We start from the raw sequence: 15,285 nt of genomic DNA on the forward strand, positions 1-15,285 counted from the left end.
TACTCCGTTCTAAAATACAATTCCATAACACAGGTTCAGTGATCAGTTCAAAAATCCGGATCCAGAATTCAGTTCTCGAGTTCAGGTTCGGAATTCAGTTCCAGAATCTAGCATCAAAATTGAGTATCAGAATTCAGCTCTAGCAGTCGGCTCCAAAATTCTAGGTCCAGAATTAAAATTCTTTAACACCAATGAAACTTAACCATACATTTTATTCGTATTCGCGTCATCCGGTTATTTTTGATTTGATAATGTCAGATCCACCAGCCTTTTTGCTCTCTGCTCCGTTATGGAAATATTGTCGAAAAGTTCATGGAGTTAAAAAAATTTCCAGTTTTTTAAAAACGAATTTTGACAATTTTTTTTCAGTTCTCAAACCTCGTGTTTCCAACGATTAATACAAATATTTTCTTTAGATTTTCATACAAGGAAAAGTCATATGAATAATTTCATCTGATCCCGAACCATAATAATATCCACTACACTCTAATGTCGTTTTCGTAATAACCCTCTATAATACAACTTCGTTTGTCGTAACATTACGGCATTTATTCTTCTATATGCTAAAATTTTCAATTAAAAAACGTTACGAGACGGAGTCTACCTATCGGAACAAAACCAGGATACAAAACATAGCTCTCTAAAGAAGGACATTTCGGATAACATAAGACCGGGAGCTGGATAAGGGACGGGTGCTAAACGGTAAGCAACAATGAAAAGACGACAAAGGAAACATTCCAACAAATAGAAAATATATTATTAGTAATAAACATAATAATTATAGTAATAATAATGATAGTAGCGCAGTATAGAAAGACAAATAAAGTCGTGTGGAAATAATCTTATATTTTCGCTAGTCGTTTGTTTTGATTGCGATAATTCACGTTCATTTTAGCGGTCAACATAAAAAAAGCTTTAGGCAATAAGTTAAAATAATATCCAATGATTGAATTTATTCCCAGTAGGTTAAAAAAAACTCGATTCCTAGCTTCTTCCTATTATATTGCAGCATTACAACGTGGAAAACAATTTAATCTAAAGAACGTTTAAAATCTTCCCACTTCCCACTCTGGCATGTTCGCCTTGTTCTATTATTTTGTTTAACAACTTGTTCTATTTAGCAAATCGGAGCAAAGAAATGAAAGAACACATACAATATGCGAAACTAGTACAGTTATTTATATGTTACTCGTCTGAAGTTCGCTATTATCAACGTTTAATAAAATCAGACCTGAAGGCGACGCATGAATTTCATTCAAATCAAAAAAACAGTCTGTGCCACAGTAGACGTAATATGTGTGTGTGTGTGTGTGTGAGATTGTATCGGTCCGTCGTTGTCGGTATGTGTTTGCTGTTGTTTTGTACTGATGAGGGATTTCCGTTTAGGTCGATCACCGGTTTGTCAGTTTGAAAAGATGTAACTTTGCATTTGCTCGGGTTTATCTGGTATGCTTAAAATGGTTCATATATTTTTTTTTCTTTTCTGATAAAGTTTAACTCTGCTATGCATTTTCTCCTCATCGTAATATATATCAAATGTTAACTGTTTTCTTTTTCCTTTTCAGTAATCCTAGTATATAATCAAATGTATATAGTTTCTTATCTTTCTTCTATTTGTTCTTGGTTTACTTATGATGTTCCAAACGATCAAAAATGCTCACACACAGGCGTTGTATTAATGTATAAACCTTAACCTTTTTTTAAATTTTGCTTTTAACTTCTAGATTTTTTTTTTAAACATTTTGTTTAACTGTTGAATTTAGCTTTATTTATTTATAAATGTAAAGATCAAAATGTTTTAGTTATGTCATCGCATCCAGTAGTTATGTTTTAAAGTTTCAATAGATACTTTTATGTTATATTCATAGAATTATATAATATGTAAGAATTTTCCTTTCTGAAATGTGCTTCTCACTGATCCCATCTTAGTACGTGTTGCGATTCACACCCTCTATGATAGGTGGGTGATGGGATATACATTTGATACATTTTTTCTTCTTCTTTCTCTAGAATAAGCATGATATTTGTATCGCTTCTTTGATTCGCTGTAGAATTGCACTACCGTCTGGAAGTACGGAATCACTCAAAGCAGAATTGAAACATTTCTCTCTAAAACGGTTCCCATAATGCTACATACCCAAGATTTAGTTATTCTGCACAACTGCTCTCCACGGCAATGATGCTCTGAAGACAAAAAACGACCCTCTAGTCGAATAATTCTAGATATCTTATTCAGAACGCCTATTTTTACTATCATCTAGTGAAGTGATAATTAAATCTCGATTGGATAGACGACGGATTCAGATTTAGTTTTACTGAAGCAGGAAAAACTAGAAATACACGAAAAATAACGATTTCGTCATATGCATATGTGAAACACTAATCACCTAGAACTGCTTTGTCATTTGAGTCATCCACGTCATATTGCGAAGAAATAATGAGTCAATTTGTTTGTTATTAAGCAAATTTTAGGTCTTCAAAACACATTTTCATGAAAACCAAACAGTTATGTATTGAACTAGGATCGTCTTAAGAGAAGGTAATACGTTTTTCGATGTACGGAAAAACAATTCAGTATGCCTTTCGCAATAATTACTCGGTGTGATTCTATACTTCTAGAGAGTATTGTGATGCACTTCTAGGCGCTGTAAGTTCCGTTGTATGATCACCCTTGCTGCAAGCTTTTTGCTCCACCATTTGCGTATGTTGTTCTTGGTACATATATACTTTTTTTTTGCTTTTTGCTTTATAATAAACATAAATAATAATGAATGTAATTCATTCACAATGAACCCATTGGGTTTAAGGAAAACTGCACCACGATAATGTAATTCCGTCGGTTTAGGTGAGGTGGTTGACTGTGGTTTGTCTTGCGTTTACCATTCGGAGCGATCCGGAGAAAAGTATCATTTAGAAAGCAGTCCTTATATGAGGATAGTAAGCGTTGTTGAAACATTGCTTTGTTTTTAGTGGTTCTCTGTGCTGGAGCTACGCCGGAGTAAGGCATAGAAAGATTCATTTATTGCATGCAAATTCAAACTCCCGAATACAGAACTCATGAAAAAATTTTGTTCGGATCCTATTTGCTTCGGGTAACGGCCCAGAAGCACCTCCGTTTCGGAACTTGACCTACTGTTTTAATAGAAATAAAATTCCTTTTCTTTTATCTTTTTTATCCATTCTGACTTGGACACTTCGAAATACGTATCCACAAAAAACCGAAAAAATAGATTTAAAGATATTCGGATTTTGGCATATCATCGGCTTATATCTTATATCTAAGATATGACGATAACTATAAGCCTATGCTCCAAACCACCGGCCCAAGTGAATTAATTATGAAAACTCAGTCGCGGTTTGCAGACTTCTATCAATATCCTGTTAGAAGTACAGGTAGATTTCCTTCGTTTGACGGAAGATTGACAGAAAATTTTACCATAATTTGGTTTTTGGGCCGAGATTTTGATACATTTCCTCTTTGGTTCATCAGCGCATTAGCAGTTAATGTTGAACTGCTAACGGTTCAACATAAACCGATAAGCTAACGTAATATCACGTTCACACTACGAGTTAAAACGAGTTTTAACTCTGATTTCATATATTAAGCGAAATAAAATGTTTCTCTTCCGTGTTATTCCATATTCAGAAACGTCACATTAAAACATTATAACATGATATAATGATCAGTCAAGCACAACCCTGCTAGCATTTTCCGTCATTTTTCGACTATGCCAATTGACAAGCTTTTATCGAAACAGTTTTCCTTCAGAGTAGCCATGACAAAACAGAACAGAAAACTTGTATAACCATGCTTGTTTTTTTTTTGTTTAAAGACATCATTTATTGCTAAAAATATTTATTTCACGTGAATGGTCAAAGTTTCGAAGCAAATATCCTTCGAAACGTTGACAACTAACGTGATATAAACATTTAAAACCAACAAATGGCCAAAAATGACTTTTTAATACGTAGAAGAAAACTTTCTGAGTGAAGAAGTGGAAAAATTAAAGCGATTGACATAATATTTTTACCAATTTTTCCGAGGCATTGTGAAAAACCATGCTTCTTGAAACCGGGAATGCAATCTTCAATTTTTTCACTGTAGATTTTCCTATTCCGAAGTACTACAAACTATTCTATGAGAATTCCGGAACCCAGTAAAGTTCCACAGTAATTTACTTCTTAACAAATGCTTAATATTTGCGACGTAAACATTTTGCAGTTTGTTTATAAACAAACTCAATAACAAACAATATGTCATGCGTATAACATAATACAAGTGTGAACAGTTAGGTTCTAACTTTATATTACTATCGTTAAAACGTGTTATTTTCTGCAGGTGTGAACATAGTATAAGGTTAATGTTATTTGCAAAACACTTGCACAGAAACACCATGTCTTTACTGCAGTGCCGAAAGAACGACATTTAGTGACGGTTTGCTGATCCTCAACATAAACTGCTAATGCACTAATCGGTCGAAGACGAAACGTAAAGGTAGAGGATTCCCAATTATTCGTAGGAATATAAGTTAACAGAAGCTGTACAACATAAAGGAGTTCTTCTAAGTCGTACTGGATCGATCAATTGCAGCCAAAAAACGTTAAACGAAGATTTTTCATGAATGAACTGTTGCTACATGGCAACGTTTCCTAAAATTAGTTGGATCAAGAAAAAACCTCAGATACTGCCAGAAAAATGAGAGAAAGCATTGATATCTCAATAGGAGGGAGTCAGATTCACTAATTCTCTAATCGAACATGATCACTCAAACACAGAGTTAATCAATGACCTCAAATTTTAACTGATAGCCGTGATCAGTGCGGTAAAATTTCATTTTCTATCGAATAATATAAGATGAAAATGAAATTTATGGTCACTGACCGTCAGCATATCCCTACTAATTCATTAGATTTTTGCTGCCATTTTCAAGTGAAGCTCCCAGAATTCACCGTCAGTTGAATAATCGTACCTAGTCATATGAAGTTTTGCTTGCTCAGATTCAAGTGCCAAGTGGTCTAGCTGCTTCATTGTTTTCGCTCTTTGTAGTAAGCAAGTTCGAATGAATAGAATTATAAATGGAGTAAAGTATTAAAAATGAAAACTGAAGGAGGAAACTAAGAATTTATGTTTATTCTGTAATTGATATTTTAGCTATCTGGTTTGTATTTCATCTATTATCTTGAACCAATTCGAATGTTTACATGAACCTCATTTGAAGACCGCTCTCACACTATTGGAAGAGATATTTTGCTACTTCATGATATCAACTGACGGTAGTACTGAGCCTCGATTGGAAAAGAAACGAGTGATGAACTGAATGCTGCCCGTTCGAGCCATCAGCAAACGTTGTGTCTGTCAGAGTGTGAAGTTTAATGCAGTAGAGAGATCGTCAATGTGTTCCACATTCAGTTTCAATTGAATTGAATGAAGTTTTACTGCACTGGCTGTGATGTCTGTTTGAACACGGAACTTATTGGAAAGTTGCAAAACGTAGATGTTCCGGGATAAAATTGTTTGGAAATACTTAAAAAAAAAAGAATGACCAAGTATGACATAACATTACAATAGACTTGAGTCAAACAGTTCAAAAAAGTGTATGATTAAAGCAGTGGAAAGGAAGCAGTATCTCACATAGGTAAAATTCGCAGTATCTGGGAAGTAGAAATACTGCTTTATAATTCTCCGCAAACAGTTTTCGGAGGGACACATTCTAGACGGAGGGAGAGTTGTCAAATTAGTAGGATCCTACTTTTTCGGGATACTTTTTCTGAGCTCAATTTGTTTGCTATGTTTCAATCTGTTTTTTCCTTAATATTTAATAAAACCCAGCAGAGTTCGAAGATTTGAGAAACCGTATGATTTTCAGCTAATTTAGTAGCAGATGTACATTACAAAATTGTAACTCGAATCGCTGATCTGCAGTATATTCTCATCGCCCTTTGCGTGGTAATCTGGTACAATCTCTCTCGGTTCTCAACCACCCACACCTGCACCCACCGTTCACGGAATACATTGTGATTCAACAGCCGAAACATTTTGTCATTTTGCGATATTTTTTATCAATATTTTGTCGCATCTCTTTCTCTTTCCACACAAGAAGTGCATGATGCCCGGATGGGAACGCATGAAAGCATGGGACGCTCTGGTATGCGAATCACACAAAAAACTTGGTTTTCTATGTCCCAACAAAACAGTCTATGCGTTCGTTTGTGGATCCTTCATCGTTTTGCTGCATATTGCTAACTGTCACCTAATTGAATAAAATTTGCCATTGCATTTTCAGTAACAATAGTAAACGAAACAAATATGTTTTGTGTATAGTACGTTTTCATTAGTATATAATTTTGTTTTGTTTATTTTTATTATTAAAAATTATTGTATGCTTTATTATTATGCTGTTCCTTCTAAAAAGGGATTCTAACCGAATTAGCGGCAACACAACAGTATTTGCATTAACCATTCTCAATATACAATCTCTTCTAAAACAAGAAACTTTTCAATCTCATTCGCGTTCTTATATTTGTTCCTCTAAACCCTTCCTCATGTTAACCTTCGATTTCCGATTATATTTTCTTTCTCGTTTGTTTGGATAAACATAAGAAGTAATTATAATTATATTAAGCTATGCTAGAACCACTTACTATTAGCTATATTGCAGTGGTATGAATGCCAAAATTCGCCTGCTAACTTTTCTTTTGTTTTGCTACTGGATTTCCTTGGACGTTTGTGTGTTCCGGATAATTTGAAAATAATCTATCTGACGCTGCGGAAAACTGTCTTTCTCGGAGAAAGCTATTGTTCGATTTAATAAAAATCAACCAGTTAAGTTTATCAATAAAGCAAATATCCTTTCTCTGCAGATGTGAAAGAAGAAAGCAAAAAAAAAACAATTCGTTTGAGTTCGTCATTCAAAAAAGAAAAAAATACAACTAACTACCCATTTGTAGTAACAATTACTACAGGAAACAGTGGCGGTAAGTATTTTCTGTTACTTTATCTGATAGAGTCATTTACGTTTACGTAATATATATAAAAAAACATAGTTTTACTCTTGCTTTTACACAAACCATTCGGCAATCATGTAAAAATAGTATTATATAAAAGAGCTACATATTAAAATGTCGCATAAAAGACGGGTCTACACTAACAACTGTAATAAACCGATGAAACGTATAATTAAAAGGGTTAATAATTGGCTAATATGTATACATTTGAATAATAGAGAAAAATATAATTCATAATTATATTTTCTGTTGTTTCAAAACGAGAAATGAACTAAAACATCAATGAATTAAAACGTGCCCGAATCACTTCTCAATTGATCGAAAATCTTCCCTAACACTCCTTAGCAATAGTTTCGAATTAGAACATTTAGTGAATCGGAATAATAATTACAACGAACGAATAGCGAATAATTGATAATATTAGTAATATGAACGTTAATAAATAGATTTTTAATTTGCAATATAACCATCAATAATATAATAAAGAATCACCTTTTTTCCGGTTCTATCACGCTATCAGTTGCTTGGCTTCTTCTATACAATTTGTTTGTCACTAGTTCTTAACATTTCCTCATATATAATTTGCTTACCTTTCTCCATCGGCTGTGTACTACGAGCGCAATCTACAATTTATATTAGCTAATCATCTTGAATGTTTTCGTACGTAGAGTGCATCATCTGTTTTAGTAAACAAACCTATACTGTCCGTTCTTTGTTCTTCTTCTTCTTCTAAATAGCAGTTTTGTTTCGATCCGAAAAAATATCTCTAAAACACTTGTTTTCTGCAAAACAGAAAAAAAAATCACTAAAACAAGCACTGAATAGGTTAACGCTCCTGAATCCAAGCGTTTCCTCATTCTAATCTTTACGCGCACAAGTTCACTTGCAACTTATTTATCTAATGTTTTTTTTTCTTTGTGTTTCGTAAACTGTGCAACACACGATAGCGCGTCCTTCCAGTAATCCTGATAATCTGGATAGTTTCTTCCTGCATAATTTTTAAAATTGGTATCGATCTTGCATTTCATTTAATGAAATATTATTCTGCTGTTGATTAGTCAGATTTTACCTACTCAGGAGTGTGTAAGCCTTGTTTCCCAGCTTACGCTCTAGCTACGCCTACAATTTATTTAGTAGATATTGATCACAATCAGTCAAAGTATGTGTGTTTTTTTTACATAATGAGTGTATGAACACGCTGGGGCTCATGCTCCGGTCTCGTCCAATTCCAACTCGGACTCGAGACGAAGAGCAAGCTCGCGCATATCATCGGCGATTCCTGCTTCATAGGAATCTTCATTGTTACTATTATTATTATTGTTGTTGTTGTTGTTGTTGATGTTGTTGCTGCTGCTGTTACTGTTGTTAAGGTTACCGATGCTGCTACTCGCAGTACTGCTGTTCAGGATAGTATGGCTACTGTTGTTACCACAACCGGCGCTGTTGGCATGTCCCACCACAACTAGATCGCTACCACTTTCTGCCGATGGTTTCAAGCCGGAAAGATCCAGTAGATTGCTCCACAGTGGAGTAACTGCAGACACAACTGATGAAGATGAGGTGGATGCAGTCAGTACTCCCGATACGGGTGATAATCCGACCATCGCATGTTGATTCTGCCAGAAGTAAATGAATAGTTACGTGGAAGCAGGATACGAACATAGTGAGATATTAAAAATTATGAAAAAACTGATGGGTAACAATATTACCTTTAAATCCTTCAGTTCTTTAAAGTTGTGAATCTTTAAATCGGCTCCTCCATCAGTAGTACCCATCAGGTTGTTGAATCGCACAACTTGTTGCTGTTGTTGTTGTTGTTGTTGCTGCATCTGATGTTGCTGTTGTTGATGATGGTGCAACTGTTGATGATTTGGCTGCGGTGACGAATGATGAGAGTGGGCCGCTCGTTGCTGTTGCAGAAACCCTAGAGCCGCTACTGCAGCAGCCACCGCGTCAGATGAATGATGGACTGGCAATTGAGTTGTTGGTGCCATGTGCTGGGGGGTCGATGACGCGTGAAGATGATGCTGCGACTGATGTAGTTGCTGTTGTTGCTGCTGCTGCTGCTGTTGCTCTTGCTGTTGTTGTTGTTGCAACAATTGGGCCTCAACTTGATGATGATGCAGAAGCTGTGATGTGGACGTATTCACTTGATTGACACCAGCACCACCACCGTAATCAGAAAGCTTATGATCGACCTGGAACAAATCCAGCTCCAGGGTGTTGTTATTTGGCTCTGATTTGGTCCCTGTCCCAACCGTTATTGTAGACTGCTGCTGCTGCTGTTGCTGTTGCTGCGAGTGCTGATAGAACGAGGATGAATTTGATGAGCAATTAGAAGAAGATTGGTCACCTAAAGCGACAACCTCGTTGTAAAGTTGCTGTGGCATATTTAGTAACCACTCGCTGTCCATAAAACTAGCAGCGAATGGGAAATCGCCCTTTTGTTTACCGGGTTGGTTACTCATACGCGAAATAGGACCATACTTGTTGTTGGCGGCATTAGCAAAATCATTCTCTGAAATATTCATATCATCATCAGTTAGCAGAGAATCAGAACGGACAAACAAATCCTTGGCTGTTTCCACGTAATGTGCTATGTCGGATCCACTGTTCAAGTTGAGCATCTTGAACAATTCTAAAGTTTCATTACGAGTGGATGGCAAAGTGCTACCATGATAGCCATTCGTTACTCCATTATTGCCAGTAGCCATCCCCCCATTACTGTTCATGCCTGATGCAGATTGTGAGTGTGGTGTGTGCAAATTACTTCTGCTACCATTACCATACGATGATGATGTTGGCTGGTGCATCGAGGGGACACCTTGTGGCGGCTGCGAATGTGCATGAGATAAATGCATTCGCCCATTGTTGTTACTACGATCACGCAGTTTATGTTGCATTTGGGCATTTCCTGGAAAAAATTTGCCAACGTTGCCCGGCACAGGATGCGATTGCTGCTGCTGCTGATGTTGCTGTTGTTGTATTTGCTGATGTTGTTGCTGCTGCTGCTGCTGCTGCTGATGATGATGAGATGGCAGTGTGGGCATTGGATGCTGTGAATGTGGCACCATAGGCGGCATAGCAAGATGTCCTTTGGTACCATGCATAGACGAAGGATACGGTTGATTAATTCCAGATTTGGACGCATGCTGTGGACCAATGAGATTGATTGGAGCTATTGAATGTTGCTGCGGACCAGAAGTGCCAGATACTGGATTGTTGACCACCGGAGCAGGTTGATTATCCCATGGATTAAAGGTTCGCCTTTGATCTATTTTATCTGGATACTCGGAAAATCCTTGATTGCCGACGTAAGGTGGTGGCGGTGCATTTATTATTGGTGGATGTACCTGGTCAAGCGGTGGAGGCTGTGCGGTTGGATATGCAGGATGATTTGCACCATGTAACACGTTCATCGGAGGTGGTGGTCCATTGCCAGGATTATGTTGCATGGGCGGAGGTGGTGGAGGATGACCCATGAAGTTCCCATTTGGAGGTCGAATAAAGTTTCCTCGAATACCCGCTGAAGAATGAACGGGAGGAGGTGGCATTGGCGGAGGAGGAGGACGTGCTCCATATGGTAAATTATTGTTATTTCCGGTGGCAAAGTTAGGATTAAAGTTGAAGTTTCTTCCATTGGCACCGTGTTGAAGAGCCGTCGGTGGAGGCGGAACATTCGCAAATGGAGGGTGTTGATGGGGTGGAATCGGCGCTAAGTGGCTGTTGTGACTACTATTACTATTGCTACTGCCGCTTGCATGACTGTGATTGCTCATTGGTGATTTATCCAAATATCGCATTGGAGGGGTGGGCTTAGGATATCGCATTGGCGAAGCTTCTTCGCCGGATGAGTGATATCCGTGTGATCCTGATGGCATCCCGAGTTCTCCCATATATTCACCATGATCTTTCCCATTTGGAGTACGGATGTTATTCTTACGCAGCTTAGTACGGTATTTTTCTAGTTCTTCCTCTGAATGTGCAAATGTACAGTTTGGTCCACGAGGACAGGTTCCTCGGAGATTCAGGTCGCGACACAGACTAATTTTATATTTACTATTATGAGCCAAGTGACCTGGTTCCTGTAGCTTTCGGTTGCCATGATGCTGTACAAAATCTACCAGGCCTATAACGACCCGTTTTACCGCTTCCAGTGCTGTCGAGCACTCACGCCATGTTGGCACATGATTCTCGGCATTCGAATCGATACCAGCAAGATGTTTCAGATGAACCCGCAAGCCAGACAGATTGGCCGGATCCCCCGTCCGTTGCAGAGCAATTATCAACTCCTGTACAGATTGCACGAATGATTGCGGCGTTTGTAATTTATCTATAATGCTTTGCATGTGCGACTTGTGAGCGGTATCGCCGTAAAGAAGTGAAGACCACTGATCCGGAGCTATCCGGAGACCAGCTTCGGTTGCAATTTGTACTATTTGTGCATCGTGCTCCCGTCTCAGTGCTTCGTAAGTACGGAATTCTTCCTTCAACTGCATTAGTGATGAGTCTCCCTCTCGTTTAGATACCTTGAAACAACTTGCGCGATAGAGCAACTGTACAACGTGTCCGATGCTCGTTTTGGAAGCTTGTGGGAAATGAGGCTCTAACCGTTGCACGACGAACATAACCAACACCTTTCTAGAGAGTGCTGAGCCATCTTCCAGTGCGAGTAAAACAAGCTTCAGAACTTCCTCCTGCATTGCTGGTCCCAAGAACTGGCAGCCACGTGCCCTAACGGCTGCCCACAGATTGGTGCTTAGCTGTTGTGGATTTTGATGCTGTAGGATCAACTCGGTGACCGTCCGTTCGCCTAACGAGCGAGCGGCACGCAACGATCGCGCACGTCCTTCATCCTCAATCAACTGACAGTTGACCAGGGTGACTAGTTTGCGCTGCATCGGACGCGACAAGAGTCCACCGGCATTCCCATTCGGGTACGGCTTCAGATAAAGGGCCAGCTCTTCGATGCAGCTTCGAGCGGATTTGTAGCACAGCAAATCATCCGGATTCAGATTCTGTACGCTGGGCGAATTGATATCCGGATCATTTGCAGTACTTCCGGATCCCCCACTGCCGCCAAGGGACGACCCCGGCGAAGAGGTGCTCGTTGCACTACCGCCGCCGCTTCCGGGACTGGTGCCGGTGATGGTGCTAGTGCTGACCAGCTGCAGTAAGGCATTGTTAACCGGTAGATTGTCTAGTTCTGTACTTATAATGGTCTGGAATGAGGAAAAAAAGCACAGTTGTTTTGTTGAATGGTACAGAAAAAGTCAATAAAATTTATAAAATATAATTATATATCCTGATTCTTATAGCAAATATTTAGAACAAATATTATATGCAAGAAAGGTGACGAACCAAACTATAACAGTTGTATTTTATTGATGAAAATAATTTTCAAATTTAACCAAGATATTTACGCGTGTAAACCGTCGGTCAGTAAGTCACTAATCTGACAGACAGATGGCGTCACTAATGAAAAATCCCTCGATTCATTTGTGTGTTGTTTATTGGCACATTGTCGCAAAGCTGATTTATCGGTAGCGACACCTGCCAATGAAAATTTGAACCAAGAAAAGGAGGAATCTTTCGGAATCTTTTTTTTTCTCAACTTCTACTATGATTTTTAAAATGAATTTGCCCGTTTTAAGAAATCGTTGAAAAGGTGGAGAAATTAAAAATTTTCCTACCGATTTGACAGCTCTTGCTGAAAGTATCATCTCTAAACAAGCAGCACCTCTACATTTCAGTTTCGCGACAATATGCCAATTATGCTTTCAGCGACCTCACATCGTTGGAGCTTGAGCTTAAGCGCTTGAGCCACTCCATTATTAACCGAGATTAGTTGAAATTGTACAGACAATTTCTAGTAACAGTGACCCCTTCTATAGATTATCAGGCCTTAGGCGATCAAACATATCAAGAATTTCCCTACTAGTTATTCAACAAATCGATCTATGTTATTGCTGTTATTAACATTACAATATGACGAAATTTCACGATAGTTGATTTAAATTTATAATTTAGAAAGACAAAACATAACATGAAAGAAGATCAGAAGCTAGACTAAAATAGATAAGAAATAATTTTGTCGCAGAATAATGAGAAATTATTTTTGTAAAACAAAAACTGTTGAATGAAGATAATTTAGTTAAAAAAAGTAACCAGATGTGAAGAGTTGAAAAAAATAACAGATAACTGAAGGAAGGAAAAGATAAACTGCTGCAATTGTCGCCTTTTACGAGCAGGAACCCAGTGCATCCATTCTTGGTTAAGTTTTTTTTTCACCGAATTCCACATAGCATCCACCACTAACCACCCAGCTATTGTCACACTTTCTCATTGAAAGAAATGGTTTTAAATTCTTCGGTGATCGTTTTTTTTCTTTTAAAACAAACCCACTTTTCAATTTAGGACACATTTTCGTCTCAAGATTGACAGTTCGTCATGTTACTGAATATCTACTAATCGATTCGTCTCAAAACATGATCAGTATTTTGCACAATTTCACTACTATTGAATGCTGGAAGACTTCATAATTAGTAATGTTCACTTGCCACTTGTTTAAATAACGATTAAAAATTTAAAAACGTGCTTAATCCACCTATCAGTGAGATGATACCTTTTTTTATCAATCCGCATGTGTTTTTTTCATGAATATTCTTCAGTTTTCATGACATTATTTTAATGACCGTCGCTTTAAGCTGCAATTTGACATTTTAATCACTCATTACTCTATCTAAAAAGGTTACAACCGATTAAACTTTTCATGATATGTCGAAGTGAGTTCCACTTTAGAATTTACGGTAATTTAAGGTACTTCCAGAGCCGGTATTCAGGAACCAGCATAAACCAAACCGATTCGTATGGCCATATGACGAATAAATTGCAATAGTTTTGAGTCCAACTTTCAAGCTTTTCGGGATTATCATCTTCTATATCGGTTTGAATTTTCAAAATTCATCCTCCTGTAATTCCAGAATCGGAAGTCAGCATTGAATAAAATTAATTAATTTTGTGTGGGACTATAAGTTTATTTTAATTTGAATTTTTTTCTGAAATTCGATTTGGCTTTATTTGAGAAAACGATTGAGCTTTGAGAAACGATTCGATACTGGAGCCGGAATTCAAAAATCGGTGTAGCCGAAGTCAGACAAATTCACCTGATTAGTTTACATTTGTTTCAATATGTTTAAAAATCAGTATAGACATCTTTGAGAAATCGTAGTACGAGTTAAATTGTTGGGTGCCTTCCGAATCAAAAACTGAATACCACTAAAACTGAAATAAGTTTATTTGGTTGTCGACTATTCAAATCAGCAAATCTTAGATGATTCTTAGATATCATTTGAATCTTAGATCGGTTCAGCCATCTACGAGGAAAATAAGTTACACAATTTTAATTTCGTTTCACATATCATCCTGTAGTTCCGGAACCAGAAGTCGGATCCAAACATAATTCAGGAACCTTGTTTAGGAGCATACGAATTTTCATATGAATCTGAGTTTGTAGAAAACGGTTGAGTCATCTTCGAAAATAAGGTAAAAAATTGAGTGAAATTATTTGTCACATACGCATTTGCTGATCTCGACGAACTGATTCAAATGGTATATGGGTGTTTTGTTCTTCCAGCATTTATTGCTGTAAGCAGTTTAAATCAATATAATTATGAAATTGTTCAGAATTCGGAAGTACTGCCATCTTTCCAATATGTCATATTCGAACGATTATGTTGCCAAAAACGAACCGTGCTAAAATTGGTCCGAGGCAAAATGTCATGAAAAATAATGCTGTTCACAGTCTTTTTGGTACTTAGAAACTATTGTATGTAACAGTATAAAAAATCGTGTTTTACGTTGCTCCCAAGCCTTTCTTTGCCATACAGCGCTCAGAACTTCTACTGCTGGAATATGGGGGAAAAGTCGCTTACACAAAAAATTCGATATCTCCGTTAAAAATCAGTCCAGCCATCTCTGAGATCTCGACCTCTTAGTTGACAACACACATACAGACACACACACATACACACACACACAGACATTTGCTCAGTTCGTCGAGCTGAATCGATTGGTATATGACTCGGAAAATTTTTCGAAAGTTTGAGCGAATTCTATACCTATTTTTTATATATATATATAAAAAAGGTAAAAAAGGTAAAAAAATATCCCGACAAGCGATAAGTCTTGAAGAATATGAAATGAAAGTTTTTCACTTAGTGCACTTAGTTGCGCTTTCTTTTCATCTCATTTGGTTTCGCAAAGTTGCCAAGTTTTCTC

At 37.4% G+C, this 15,285-nt stretch overlaps 1 protein-coding gene across 2 annotated transcripts in view; it reads right to left on the reverse strand.

The window, feature by feature from the left end:
• Positions 1 to 731: 731 nt before the first annotated feature.
• The window catches only part of LOC131439366 (roquin-1), a 61,469-nt gene continuing 46,915 nt past the window's right edge, over positions 732 to 15,285 (reverse strand). The window contains exons 3-5 of one of the 2 annotated variants that reach the window (XM_058610289.1): positions 9,372 to 12,227; positions 8,715 to 9,308; positions 732 to 8,621 (exon numbers count right to left, since the gene is read on the reverse strand). In XM_058610289.1, coding sequence (XP_058466272.1) covers positions 8,211 to 8,621; positions 8,715 to 9,308; positions 9,372 to 12,227 — 3,861 coding nt within the window. In that variant the 3' untranslated portion in view covers positions 732 to 8,210. Of the gene's footprint in view, positions 8,622 to 8,714; positions 12,228 to 15,285 lie in introns of both variants that reach the window. The other variant, XM_058610288.1, reaches the window with a different exon arrangement.

The sequence above is a fragment of the Malaya genurostris genome, chromosome 3 (genome assembly GCF_030247185.1).
Source record: "Malaya genurostris strain Urasoe2022 chromosome 3, Malgen_1.1, whole genome shotgun sequence".
In the NCBI taxonomy this organism is placed as follows: domain Eukaryota; kingdom Metazoa; phylum Arthropoda; class Insecta; order Diptera; family Culicidae; genus Malaya; species Malaya genurostris.